General features: G+C 37.9%; 2 protein-coding genes across 2 annotated transcripts in view; one reads left to right on the top strand and one right to left on the bottom strand.

Annotated features, from left to right (window-relative positions):
* Window positions 1-15,504, bottom strand: part of LOC131197417 (collagen alpha-1(XVIII) chain-like) — a 102,279-nt gene that overhangs the window by 73,202 nt on the left and 13,573 nt on the right. The window lies entirely within an intron of this gene.
* Window positions 621-15,504, top strand: part of IGFBP4 (insulin like growth factor binding protein 4) — a 42,466-nt gene continuing 27,582 nt past the window's right edge. The window contains exon 1 of the mRNA XM_058181456.1: window positions 621-1,092. Within this exon, the coding sequence (XP_058037439.1) occupies window positions 744-1,092 (349 nt within the window). The 5' untranslated portion in view covers window positions 621-743. The remainder of the gene's footprint in view (window positions 1,093-15,504) is intronic.

Below are 15,504 nucleotides of genomic sequence, written 5' to 3'. Positions count from 1 at the left end.
GTGTGACTTTCTGCTTAAGCAACGAAATGCAAAAGGGTGAGAGAAATGTGTATTTACTTTCCCTTGTTTCTAGAGAGCCATGAAAGAAATGCATTTGCTATAAAAGCAGGTAATGGACGTCCTCCTAAATTTGCGAAAAGGAACTTTATGTAGTTCATGAAATATGCAGCGCATTCATTAAGCTGGAACTTCCAAAATCAAAGGCAGTGTATCTCAGCTTTCTATTGCTGAAGGGAACAGAGGATGACCTCACCTTGGCAGGTTGGCCGAGAAGCAGGGCACTGGATGAGTTTCGCTTTTTACACTGCATGCTGCCCTGTAACGAAAGAGTTTGTGAGAAACCTATTGGGGAAGTGCCCCACTCATAACTCACTAAAACAACAGGGGAAGCATGGTGGGAGGGCTGCTGCTCCTGTTGCTGTTTTCCATTCCTAGCACAGGTTTCAGTCTTTGCAGCTGCGGCAGGCTCTTTGTGCTTCCTTCCTCAGGGCAAATAAGGTCTTTTCTCGGCTCTGGGGCAAGCTGCCTCAGTTATGTGGCTGCTGTGCTGTTCCTTCTCTGCTTCTCCCTAGAGCAAGGAGGTGTGGCCAGAGAGTGGTATAAAGTCCAAAGAATGAGCTTCTCCCCCCTTCAGTACAGAGTCCCCCTCGCTGGAGATCAGGCAGTCTGCTCTGGCAGCAAGACTATTCTTTGCAGCCTTTGATTCTTGGCCCTTCACTTTCCAGGACCGTAGCCTGCCTACCATGCCCTCCCATGGGGTGCCTGTTGCCCTGCTGCTTCTAGCCCAGGTGGGCTTCTCTGTGAGCCTTGAAGCTATCCAGTGCCCTCCATGCTCTGAGGAGAAGCTGGCACGCTGCAGGACACCCTCTGGGTGTGAGGAGCTGGTGCAGGAACCAGGCTGTGGATGTTGTGCCACGTGTGCCTTAACGAAAGGGATGCTCTGTGGGGTATACACATCTCGCTGCGGTTCAGGGCTGCGGTGTTACCCACCACAGGGAATGGAGAAGCCCTTGCACACACTCATGCATGGCCAAGGCGTTTGCATGGACCTGTCTGAAGTCGAGGTGATCCAAGAGAGCATGCAGTCAACAGGTAAGGTGCCGTCAGGTTATTGGACCCTTAAGGCCAGAAGACATCATCATCTGTGGCATGCATTGTTTGTTGGGAACGGTTACAGAGCTATTCCATGGGAGGGTGAGGGTGGAGGAAAGATTGATTTGGAGTACTTTAGATGAGGGGGCAATGATTTGAGCACACAGGATTTTAAGTTGCTGGTGCTGCCCACATCTACATCTCCTGACCAATGCCTGGAAGGAAATTGGCATCAAATTTGCATTCAGTATGTTTGGTTTAGACAGGATTAAATGCCCTGTAATCTCTTTGGGAAATCCAATAGGACTGTGTGTCGTATTTATGGCTAGCTGTATGTTAATTTGGCTGATAGTACAATGGCATGTTCTTAGTGGAGATCCTAAAATGACTTCAAAGAGCGAAGAACATCACTGGAGGGAATGAGGATTTTGGTGTAATTATTTACTGATAGTATGAAGGCAATGCTGTTAGCAAGGCAGTTATTACCGTTAATGATGTGGCATACAGCAGGTTGTAACAAGAAGGAAATCTGCAGAGAAATGACCCTGCGTGAATACGGTCTCACCTTGCCCAATTCCTGGTCAGGAAGGAAGCCAAACACTTGAGAAATTACCTCCCTACCTGGTTGCTCCAGCTTCTATTGCTGAATAGGATTAAAAGGTGACACATTTTTAAATAATTACTTCAAGCTAAAAACAGCAACATCGCTCTCTCCTCATATTCCCACCCCCCACATTTTACTCATATCACCAGAAGGTTGAGAATTGGAAACTGAGGGAGAATAGGGTTCATACGCTGAATTAAAAAAAAAAAGGCTGCAAAGAGTTCCTCTTGGATAATATTTCCACATTGTGATTTCAGGTTTTTGTATTATCTGTCTTGAAGTGGGAACTGATACACGCAGCAGAAAGAGAGAGAGAGAGAGAGAGAGAGAGAGAGAGAGAGAGTGGGAGAGAAATTTGTCCCCTGCTTGGTTGCACTGAAGAAATTTTTGAAACCCACATGTATCTATTTCTCTCTCTCTCTCTCTCTCTCTCTCACACACACACACACACACACACACACACACACACACACAGAGAGAGAGAGAGAGAGAGAGAGAGAGAGAGAGAGAGAGAGATCTCAGGCTGTCTAATAACAGTGTTTTTCACATGTACAAATATTCAGAGACATAGTATGAAGATTTTTAAAAAATTATCTTCAAACCTTTCTTGGTAGAATTTGACCCTTAGGAGAAAAATATTGTTAACAGAAGGAGCATGGCTGATTGAACTATCTCTCCTCTTTGTAAAAGTTATAAAGATGTTTCACTATGGAGCTAAAAATGGTTTCTTCTTTTTATGAATCTGATACTTTTGTATCAATGATAAGAAAGTGTACCATAATACAATCCTAATGGTCAACTCACTAATCAATAAATTATCTGTATGATGATTCATACCACTATCCGGGAAATAAATTCAAATAAATTGAATGAACTTAATCTTAAAATAGAGGGAGTAAGATTCTATCCTGAATGATATATTGAAAGACTGGTTGGGTTTCTTTTCTTCTATATGCATTCTCAGGTGTGGAAATATGTATGAAATAGTATATTTATCTTACACACAATGTGCGCACACACACAATCAGTACTGTGATTTTGTATTCCATAGTAATGTGCAGTAATTATTGCTCGTTAGGTCTTCTTGCCCTAGAGGAAATTCATATCCTCAGATCACTTAAAAAGCATATAATGGATGGCTAAGTGTTATTTCCAGTTTGAAGTTCTTAATGGCAAAAAGCAGCAGAGGTTTTCAAGCTTACAAAGTCATAATTAATACCCATTAAATGATAATATGTATACATTAGATTGATAGTCATACTTCCCTTTGAATTAAATAAATCCGTAATAATAACTATTTCTTCTCTAGACTTGTCCTAAACTACTAAACCATATCATTGGTTCTGCTGTAGCTACAAACATGCATTAAAAAGAGCAAGGCACATATATTTTAATTCTTTGTTAATGGTTTGTTAAGGATTTCCTCTTCTTTTTGTATCTATCAGCCGCGTGGAATAGGTGAACATCAACTCCTGTGATGATATTTCACCCATCATTACATTTCCTGGATAGTAGAGGTTTGATATCTGCTGGAATTGCTCCATGTAGTTCTACAATGGAAGACATTGAAATGGTGTCTGAAAGAATAAATTGTATTTTTTTCATTGACCTTCACGTTAAGGATGAAGCTTTTTTTCACATTAATTATAGGCTTGTACCACAGCCACTTTTTATGGACAAGGACAATGAAGAATCCATAATCACAAAGAGCCGGTAAAGTGTGTAGGTTTCCCTCATGCATTTGTTAATCTGATCAGCTCAGATTTAACAATCCCTTATTTAATCATTGTTACTTAGTTATAAGAGTGCCTCTAAAAAACAGAATTAACCTATGTAGAAGTGCCTCCATGCAGCTGTAATGGCATGCAAAGAGTTACAAGAGACTTATTTCATGTCCATTTATTTTATGACTTTTGAAAGCATGTCATTTGTTACTATGAGGGTACGCACTATGGAACCCATGGGATGTTGTTCCAATTGAATTACTGTGGAATAAGGAAGGGTTAATTGTGCATATGCAATAGATCTATGAAAGCAAAGACAGAACGAACATTAATCAGTACCAAAATGATTTATTCAGTGTACTGTTATGAACAACGAAGAAGATAAAGTAAAAGATATGTATATGATCTGAAAAAAAAATAGCCTTCAGTTGACAATCTTGTCAATTGACAAACAACAAACACACGGTGAAAAAGCAATAAAAACTGGTGTTGCTATAATAGATAGCAGTATTTACTAAGTTAATCAGAAAAAGTCATGGCTATTGTGTTTTTGTAATCAAGGGGTTTAGAAGATGCAAATTGCTTACATGGCTTGGAAAACCTTCCCTTTTTAAATAATTATCAAATGTACAGGTAGCCATAATGTTACAAAAAATAAGAAAGTCTGGGAATTCTACAATCTGCATCAATGGCTCCTTAATGTAAAGTTTGTAGGAGAGCGTAATAATTCAGATTAAACTCTCGATTTCTTTGATGGTCTAAGATTGCATTCTGTACTGCCCTAAGATTGCTGGGCCACAGAAACTTGCAAGCAATGGTGGGACTTTCATTTTTGAAAATATAGAAACCAAGTATTTTCAACCCCATCTTCGTCCTTGGAAAAACACATGGATTTTTTTGAAGCAGAAAATAGATCTAGGACCAAATTCCTTGTAAACTAAAAATTAAACATAACATTGGCAACACACTTTAAAAAAAATGTCTACAGCAAAATTAATAGAGCATAAAAAAGACAGTTTTGTAACATACCAAATGTAATCACCAGTTGTGATTCTAGATGATGATAGCTAAATTATGTATTTAAATTATGTATGTTCAGGCCCTAAATTAAGATTAAAAACAATCCAGTTTTCTGAAATATGGGCAAAAGTAGTTGCCATTAATATAGGTTTTGTGGCAATTGTCCCAGTTTATGATCTTCTAGATAGAGTGTATCCGGAATGAAGTCCTCAAAATTTCTCATCAGCAAAATGGCAGAAAATATGAGGTGAGGGCAGGGGTGAAATCCAGCAGGTTCTGACAGGTTCCGGAGAACCGGTAGTGGAAATTTTGAATAGTTCAGAGAACTGGCAGATACCACCTCTGACTGGCCCCAGAGTGGGGTGGGAATGGAAATTTGCAGTATCTTTCCCCTGCCATGCCCACCAAGCCATGCCCACAAAACCGGTAGTAAAAAAATTTGGATTTTACCACTGGGTGAGGGGTTTGCTGACTCAGGACATCCAGGAATCACTAAGCTAGAGAAGACTTTTTGACACTCAGAGAATGCACACAACTATGATAAACAAGTCCACCAATACAATATCTGAAGCCAATCATTGCATGGAGATCTGCTGGTGTTTTGAGATTTTTGAAAAAAACAGACCTACGGCAAGATAAACTTAATACACAATGTCCATGTAAATGTCCCATCCATGAGGAAAATGGGCAGTTTTAAAATATGATACATTAAACAAACAAAGAAATAAAATAAAACAAACAAATAAGTAAATGTCACAGGCTTCGTATAGTTCATTCGAACAGTTATTCAACTGTTCAAAGCACCCTGAGCTATAGTGGTACTTAGTTTTTAAAATTAAGTACGTTCATGGATCTTTCTGTTCATCCTTCTAATAGAGTTCTTTTAGATTCTCCTCTTTTCACTCCTGGTGAATGGCGTACAACTCTTTAGCTATTTGTTTTAAAGAGAGCAGAATCTCCTTTTTGGAATTTTTGTTTTCAATCATGACATCCTAAAACATTCTATCCTGGAAGTTGCTACAGGAACTGCTGACTTTCCTGCTCAAATAGGTTGGGGAGATTAGACATCTGGGAAACAGCTGGATCATCAGAGGAATATCCTTTTTGAAAAAGAAACCTGAGCAAAAGCTTCCTTCGTAACTTGATAGAAACAGCTTTCCGAACATTAGGTATGACTAAGATATTTATATTGTATTGCACTTGTAATAGCAATATGCAGACACTTCGTTGTTGTTGCTATGATCATTTGGAAAGTCCATGAATACTCTGTTGTTTAAGGAACAAACATAACGGTATCTATTCCGTTTCACTAAGGTAAGGTTAAATTTACAATTCGGGCTACTAGAATTAATATATGTCATAAAAATAAGCTGTCTATAAAAGGCAAGACCTGGAATTGTGATTGTAAATTCTGAAAAATGCAGTACAGGACCTGGCAAATGGTTGGTATGCGGATGTCCTACATATCAGATATTAGAAGACTATAATGGAAATTTGGTATTACAAATTAGAATGCATATACAGCATGTAATATACGTCGGCTGGTCTAGAAGAGCAGTTTCTTCCAGCTTTCTGAATATAGTTGAAGTTTATTTTGCTTTTAAAAACAGTGCTAAGTCTATTTGGCTAAGATTACCAGATATCCAGCAAAAGGAGGACATGTCCTCCGTTTTAACCTGATGCCCTTTATCCAGAAGGCATAGCCTTAAAATCAAATATTGTCTATTCTTTGGAGTATCTGCAAGTATTTATTTTCCCTGAGCAGCTTTTGCTGTGCTAGTAAGTGCTAATTACAAGCTGATAAGCTCTAGTTGGTTAGTACTTCCCACTTATCCGCTGATCAGTATTACAGTGAATATTTTTTCTTTTTCTGTAGGCTCTAGTACTCTAGTACTCCACTAAAAAAATCCCAGTGTTTCTGATGCTGGAAAAAGAATTTTTGTATACACATAGGTATATACTTATATATATATGTATATGTTTGTTTGTGTGTGTATGTGTGTGTGTGTGTGTGTGTGTGTATACATATACATAACTTTTTCACTGTCATTTTTATTGTAGATGTCAAGAAAATTAAACTGTATGTCTTCCTCCTTTCCCCCTCAAAAATACTTGTTCTTGTTGTTTGTGTCCTCCTTCATGGCTTCAGATATGTAATACCATATAGTGGGGACATTGTTTAAATTCATAAAAAAATTGGGATGCACCAGTTGCTGACCTTAGTATGCTCAATAGAAAGAGTAATGATTCAGGTGGGTGGAGACAAGATGTAGAATGCAATGAGGCAGGGAAATATTAAGAGAAGGGCAGCGGAGAAACAAAAATGTACATGGGGAAAGCATTTGTCCTACAAAAATCAAGATCTTAACAAAATTGACACTGGCCTTTAAAAGGGTTAGTACAACATGAAATTAAGTATTTCGCCTCTGATCTAGTAATCCTAAGAGATTAGTAATCCTAAAAGATCTAGTAATCCTAAGAGATTAATGAATGTTAATAGGAGGAAGATTTAAGATATAGATGTAATCTTAGTTTAAACATTTCTTAGTGGCTGTTTGCAGTTATGACACTGATGAAAATGTAAGTTTGGAACTAACCCTTGTATTTATAATTATAAAGCAAAGGAAATCTGAAGTAAAATCATAAGTATAACTACAGTTTCACTTAGCAACAACTTTGTTTAATGACTCAGTGTTGGTCAAAATTGTGGTCTATAGGCTTATGCTTCTATTTATTTGGGTTATCCATTGTTTATACCTATTTAACAGGCAAGGAGTATATTAAAAAGGGTATTGTTTTAGACCTCCTAGAAGAGAAATATCCTAGAATGCAAATGACCAATTATCTAACCAAACCCTCTCTTCTATTAATAGTCTCTTTAGTTTGAAATTATACCATTCTTGAAAAAAGGTTTCTATTTATTTGTCCTGAAGCAGCATCAGTTGCAATGGAGTGGCATTGAATATGACGATCTGAAGACTATTCCATCATCTATGGACTTGTCATTAAGGATTATAATTAAGTATTCGGGAACATTTTTACATGATTCTTATAACCATCATTTGATGATTCACACAGTAGATTATGCTGTTCCAATACTTACAATATAATTTGTTGTTCCACTACAAAAAGATACTGCCTTGTTTTATTTATTTATGTATTTATTTATTTCCAATTTCAGATAAAGTTTTCAGCACTAGAAAACAATGTTTTCTGTTTTTCTACCTTTACATCTATTCCTAGATGCTCAGAATAGTAACATGAAAATCTGTTCTTATTCTAAACAATCCTAAGAAGTAGGAAGATTTGGGAAATAATGACTGGATTCACACATTATACTAACCCATAATTTTGTAAAGATGGTTTCTTGAAGCCATAGTTTAATGGGTTTGATTGTTAGGCTAAATTACATTGCATGATTTATAAAGGATGTGGCTGGGATCCTATGTTATAATAAAGTATGAAAAACCAATCATTTGGTTTAATATGTTATATGAAATTAGTTGCCTATTGTCCCATAGTCCTCAGTAATCTCTGGGGTTGAATAATGGTTACCAGTTCCAGTCTAGCATTAAATCACCAGCCTTATCTACACAGATTCTAACAGATGTAATACAAAATATATTTCAAAAATTATTTTCTCAATAGTTTCATAATTATGGATATCAGCTATAGCAGGGGTCTCCAACCTTGGTCTCTTTAAGACTTGTGGACTTCAACTCCCAGAGTCCCTCAGCCAGCAAAGAAGTTGAAGTCCACAAGTCTTAAAGGGACCAAGGTTGGAGACCCCTGAGCTATAGAGTCTGAGTGTCTGATTTTGCCATTTCTGCAAGGGTTAGGGGAGGTAAGATAAAGAATTATCTCACTGTGTAAATATTTATTTCTATGCGCATAAAAGGAATGCCCCTAATACATTGCTCTTTGGCCAACTATTCTATTTTAAAGTACCCAAGTAGATTTTTTTCCATGGCTTACACTTATATAAACTCAAACAATACACAATATACAAGATGCTGGGTATTCTTTGCAATAAAATGGGACTTACAGTCTAATGTCAAACTATTTTTAAGTAGAATCATGGGGGATGACTAACATATTCATAATATGTTACACAATATCGCACATTTGCAGGTTAGCTTTCAGTGTTCATTAGCTAGGGAAGTGTGGTGGGGTATTGAAACAAAGTAGGCTGAGTATGAACACAAGAAAGAAAAATCACAGAATACTTACTATTCTGTGTGCATTTTGTTAGTTACTAATTCGTTGGACTGGAGAAGGAATGGTCTGTATGCTGAAATCCCAACTGCTCATCTTACAAAATAGTTTGCAAAAAAAACCCAAACCCTATATTTTGCTATCTTTTTTAAAAGTTAAATTGAATTAAAATAAGGTTAAATTTTTTGAAATGTGAAAAATTGAACATGCAATATATTTTATATAAGAAAACCAATTCAAACAACAGATGACAATATCAGAACCATTACTTTAGCCACTGTTATTAACATGACAGGCAGACCATTTTACTGGACTGTTCTATAAAGTTGGGAAAACTTGTGAACTGCTTGGAGACTTCTGGTGGTGACGTCATGCTGTAGCGGGGCGAATGAGCGGGGCTCTGCTTGTTTGTACCTATTTTATGTGTCTTTGAGACTTTTTAGGCAGGTTGGATCTTGGAGAGATTGGCGAGGTGGAGGAGTTTCTTTGGAGTTCGGGCAGGGAGCAGTGCGAGCTCCCGTTTGGCGAGAGGAGCTCTCTGGATATACAGGGAAGAAATCTGCTTGAAAATGGCAGATCCAGAGGCATGACAGCCCAATGATTTGTACAGTGGAAAGCAACTTGAAGAACTGGAGAGAGGAGAATAAAAGTGACAGAAAGGAAAAACTCTCAGGGATTATAAAACAACTCAAGACAGAACGGCAAAGTGAGACTCCAAGAGGCAATGTGAGTGGCAAGGTGGGGGTGGGAACAGAGATCAAGAGCTGTCAAAAAGGAAAAGAAGTTAGCATGTGAGCAGAGCAAATGAATGGATTTAGGGCTTGATCACTATATTGCTGATATAAGGAAGGAAGGAAGGAAGGAAGGAAGGAAGGAAGGAAGGAAGGAAGGAAGGAAGGAAGGAAGGAACTATTTAACTTTTGAGACTGTTTCCTCGGGAAAAAAAGAGAGAGAAAGTGTTGGTTATGTTGGATGTGTTGGAGGTGACAGAATTTGCATCACAGACAATGGAGGTGACTGCAGTTTTGAATAGAGAAGACATCTTGGAGGAAGAGGTGGAAAAAAAAAACCCTGACGCAGGACTTGGACATAAAATACTTGTTTACAAGAAACTTCTAAGAAACCTATATATCAATGCATTTATAACTATATCCACTGAAGTATTTATAACTAGATATTTATACATATTTACTGAAATATCTATAACTTATAGTAACCTGTATTAACTGTTGTTTATTTTATACATATATATACATACATACATACATATATATATATATATATATATTTTCTGAGGTTTTCGCGGGTGTTTATATGTAGGTCTTTGGTTATTTGGGTTTTCTTCCACGTAAAATTGGAAGTGTCTTGGCGATGTTTCGACGAAGTCTCATTCGTCATCTTCAGGCTTCAGGTTCGTGCTGAAGCACGAAGTTGAAGCCTGAAGATGACGAATGAGACTTCGTCGAAACGTCGCCAAGACACTTCCAATTTTACGCGGGAAAAAACCCGAATAACCAAAGACCTACATATATATATATATATATATATATATATATATATATATATATATATTCTTGCATACTAACATACTTTTATTTAATTGTAAGACAGATAATTTTGGAGAGTATTGAACACAAACATAAGTTTCCTTTTCATAATATTTATACACAGACAGAAATATACTTAAGGTTGATAAGAAAAAAAAATTAGACATAGAAACAAATAAGATGGTGGTAGAACATAGAGAACTAGAATAAGCTATAATAAATCTGGAAATAGAAAAAATCATTGTTTTACCCCCGCTTTCAAAACATCTTGGAAAGTAAAAATGAAGATCTCCCTAAACTAATGGCTGAACTGCTAGCGGACTCACTGCAAACAAGCAAGAATTGGAAAACAAAATTGATAAAGCATACAGGATTTACACGAATTATGCACGGAAGAATAAACTTCCAAGAGAAGTCCATGTTAAATTTGTGAGGACAAAAACAAGAGGCGAAGTATACAGTAAAACAAGAGAAGATCCCCTGACGTATAATGGAAAAGCGATCATAGTGCTGAAACAGAATAAGTGAGCAAAGATGAAGCTATCACTTCCTCTCCACACAGCTGTTAAAGTATAGAGTGATGTTCCAATGGCTCATCCCGGAAGGGATGTTAATAACATGGCAGGAGAAGAAATTTCGGACTGATACCTTGGAAAAGGCCCAGGAATTTTACGATCACTACATAAGTGGCAAAGATGAACAGGATAGTAGGGAGGAAGGAGAAAGTAAAAGCCAGGAAGACCAGAGTTTGGAGGAAAAAAATCACAGAACAAGAAACAAGAGATCAGAAGGAAGCAGAGCATCAGGTGAGCGAAGGAGTCAGAACTAGAGCACAGACCGAGAGTAAAGGAAGGAGAGGACCAAGATCAATAGACAAATAAATGGAGAGTGAAATAAAGATGCTATCAGTAAACATAAATGGCATCAACTCATCGATTAAATGTAAACAGATATTATCAAGATTACAAAAAGAAAAGATGGATATAGCTTCACGTAGCTCCCACGTAACACCACTCCTGCGCAGACTGCACTGGCTACCTGTGGTCTTTCGGGTGCACTTTAAGGTTTTGGTTACTACCTTTAAAGCACTCCATGGCTTAGGGCCTGGGTACTTATGGGACCGCCTGCTGTTACCTCATGCCTCCCACCGACCCGTACGCTCACACAGAGAGGGACTTCTCAGGGTGCCGTCCGCCAAGCAATGTTGGCTGGTGGCCCCCAGGGGAAGATCCTTCTCTGTGGGGGCTCCTACCCTCTGGAACAAACTTCCCCCGGGCTTACGCCAAATACCTGACCTTCGGACCTTCCGCCGCGAATTGAAAACACATTTATTTATTCGCACGGGGCTGGCTTAAATTTTAAATTTTATTGGTTTTAAATTTTTATTATTAATTTTTAATGGGTTTTAGTTTTATATGTTCCAAAGTTTTAGGCCAATTATGTAATAAGTTTTTTAATTCGTATTTTAAATTGTATATTGCACTCTTTGTTTTACCTTGGCTGTACACCGCCCTGAGTCCTTCGGGAGAAGGGCGGTATAAAAATTGAATAAATAAATAAATAAATAAATAAATAAAATAAAATCATTTGCCTCCAGGAGATACATATTAGAGAAAAGTACAGTGATCTCATAAAATGTCCTAAACTAGGGGAACTACATTCGGCACTGGCACAAAATAAAAAAAGATGGATCACTAGATTGGCTAAACTCTAGGAAAATATTTAGTGATAAAGATGGAAGAATCTTAATAACGGAAATAAACACAAATTACAAAAAAATTCTGTTAGTAATAACTTATGCACCAAACACAAAACAAGAAAAAAATTATAACACATAGGAAAATAATGGAATTAAAGGGTAAAAATATCTGCATAATAGGGGACTTTAATGGAGTAATAGACAATAAATTGGATTATAGGGCTACAAAGAAAAATAAACACATAAGACGGAAATTACCAAGTACGTTTTTCAAGATGGTAAAAGATAAGAAAACTAATTCAAACAACAGATGACAATATCAGAACCATTACTTTCGCCACTGTTATTAACATGACAGGCAGACTATTACAGTGGACTGTTCTATAAAGTTGGGGAAACTTGTGAGCTGCTTGGAGTTGCAGTTCTAAAATGGTTGGCATACAAGTCTTTTATATAAATAAAAAGACCTATAAAAAATTCATTGTCCACGTTGATGATTTCGGTAATTGTGATTAACTATACTGCCCTTGGCAAATTTGTTCCAGTGGTACTGGCAACTAATATCACTTTATTTTCTTTTTTTGAGATTGACTCAACCTTCCCCAACCGGGTAATTTCCACATGTGTTTGGACTGAAACTCCCAAAATAACAGCCAGCTTGGCCAAAAGTTGTAGAAACATATGGAGGGGCAAGTTTACTACTAGGTCCTATGAGAGTCTTGTAACCATTCAGAGATTACCCAATATTAGAGTTCAGTGACCATAGAGGGAATAAATTTTCCCCTTGTAAAACCACCTGAACTATCTGACTGCCATGTGATCTTTATGTGAGGTGTCCATAAAGAGAGGGTCAACAATGCTAAGAGATGCCACAACCATTTGTCCTTTTTCTACAATTGCATGATTGTGGCCATCAGTCCTGGCAGGCTGCCCTGCACAAAATTTAAATTTAATGCCAAGTTTCAGACTTTCTAACCTAAAAGTTCAATATGGTTGGGGAGAAGACACTCATATCACTTTCTTCTCTACGGCAGGTTCCCTCAGCAGGCAGGTTAATGTGTAGTTGAGAGTAAACATTTTTGCTTAGTGTCACCCTCAATACCAGGAACAGGTTTTCTGAAATTGTTATTTTTGGTGATGTCACTTACTGAGTGAGAAGGACAAGTCAGTGCCCTTGGCAGAGAGGGAAAATATCATAACAGCAAAGAGGAGCAGGTGGGGTGAGCAGAGTTGTGATTTAAATCAACAATTGCGACTTTTTTTTCCTCCCCTCCAGGAGCCCAAATAGAAATCTAATAGAGAGTAATAGGGACAGCAGAGATCCAAGATGAGATAGGCAAAAACTTTCTGAATAATAATTGACAAGTAACAGAAACACTATGGCCATTCTTTCCCCATACTGTGTGTGGCCAGCAAATAACATAGAGACCATGTGCTTCCTTCATCTCACCTGATGGTTGCTAGGTAACAAAAGGCAGAATGGCAGCATAACCTTTACAAAACTCTAATACGGTATAATTTTAACTGAAGGCAATCCCTTTGTTTGTTTATTTATTTTACTACCTCTCTCCATGCACAACCCCCACCCCGCAAATTAGATTCCTCCCCCACTGCCAACTTAGTTTTGTGGTTTTTAACCAAAGCTTTCTCTCCTTCCCCTCCCTATTTTAAATCTGTTTCTCATTTAGTGTGGCCCTTTCCCTCTCAGCCAGACAGTGCCCCCCCTCTCACTTTGGCTCTGGTGAAAAAACTGTTGACTTGCCCTGGATTGATTTCCCCTCTACTTTGTCTCTATTTCAATAATGCAAGTCTGAGAGTTTTCTCTTATTTCCAAGGGACGGTTAGTCAATTTGCCCAAACCACAATGTGATTTTTCAAAAATTGCAATAAAATAATAGCAACTGACTAAAGGAAAGTGGCTGGTAAACCTGGACATGCAGAGCGTAATCTCCCTTGGTTCTCATCCCAAACTTTCCCACTTCAAATATAGCACATTCTATCTTTAAAAAAATTAATGTTTAGCAATGTCAACTTGCACATCAGTACAATAATATCAGCAATATTTGTCCAGATACAAAGAATAATTTCTTAATTGGCTGCACATACACAATTATAGTATATCATTTGTTTCTAAATTTGAGAGCTCAGAATAAGAACAAATATAGTATACATTCCCTTCCCTGCCTACCTGCACAGCATTTTCCACCTTAGGAATGAAGTCAGGGAGCTGTGCTTACTTTGACAGGTTTAACGCAAAACAAAGAAAAGGAATTGATGGATTCATTTGACTTTCTCACCTCTCCCAACAAGCATCATATGCTGGAGAGGAAAACATGCAAACACTAAATACAGGTAGTCTTTGACTTATGACCACAATTGGGATCAGAATTTCTGTTGTTAAGCAAGATGGTTGTTGAATTGTGCCTGCTTTTATGACCTTTTTTGCCTCTTAGTTGTTAAATGAATTACCCTGGATATTGAGTGAATTCTGCTTCCCACATAGATTTCACATCTTGGAAGGTAGCTGGGAAGTTGCAAAGAGAGATCACGTGATCCTGGGATGCTGCATCTGTCATAAATACATACAGGTTGCCAAGCATCCAAATTTTCATTATGTCACTGTGGGAATGCTGTGACAATTATGTGAGTCACTTTTTTCAGTGCTGTTGTAAGTTCGAATAATTGCTAGATGAATGGTTGTAGGTTGAGGACTATCTATACTCTGTTTAACATATGTGAGTTTCTAAGAAAGTGTAGATTGGTGCTTTAAGCAACATGTATAGCTAATTGGCAAGATGCCCAATTATCAGACATGGAGGTTTTTTCCACCTGCAGTCTCTCAGACTATTCTAAACCAGTCTCAACCCAGCTGACAGGCCAAGATGGGGAATGAAGTTTAGGAAGAGAACTCAGACCCTTCTTCAGCTTTGTCCTTTGCCCCATTCCCATACCTGTCTCCCTCAGGTGTGGAAGAAAGTGCACAAAACAAATGAGAGGGGATGATCATTAAATTAAAGATCAAGATCAAAATGCAAGAGAATGTGAGCAAGTGGCTGTGGCAGTCAGGAAGTGGAAGTAGCTGGTGGAGTAGGAAAAATGGTGCTTCCTCAAAATAAAAACAAGAAAAAAGTAGTCACATGAAATCTCTTGTTGGTGGAAAAACCTATCACGGGGTCATTGGGAACAGAATCAGCAGCACATAGCTGACAGAATTTGTCTAACAAGTCCACATTTGAATCAATTTTCTGTGCAGGACTGTTGTTTTTTCAGCACAGGAAAGCACAGCACCCTCTTTCAAAAGAGCACCAGATTCATGCATGTAAGGAGCCTGTGTAAGACCTGACAAATACCCAAGTCAGGCATTATGTGAGTAGGTGATTCTGCAGAAGCCTGATGGCCAGAATCTCCTGGTTATAAAGAGATGCGAAACTGGTCCATGATGTTAGATTCTAGCCTAGATGTTGTGGGACTCTACCCGCCCCCCCTTTTTTTTTTTTGCAAAACAAAGGGACAGAGAAAAAAGAAGTTGCTGAAAATTTTGCTCAGCATTTTCAGGACAGTGATGACAACTGAAGTGAAGACTTCCTGATAAAGACAAATAAA

The sequence above is a fragment of the Ahaetulla prasina genome, chromosome 4 (genome assembly GCF_028640845.1).
Source record: "Ahaetulla prasina isolate Xishuangbanna chromosome 4, ASM2864084v1, whole genome shotgun sequence".
NCBI classification, from domain to species: Eukaryota; Metazoa; Chordata; class Lepidosauria; order Squamata; family Colubridae; genus Ahaetulla; species Ahaetulla prasina.
Note: the sequence above shows the minus strand (reverse complement) of the source record. Positions and strands in the feature narration are given on the sequence as shown.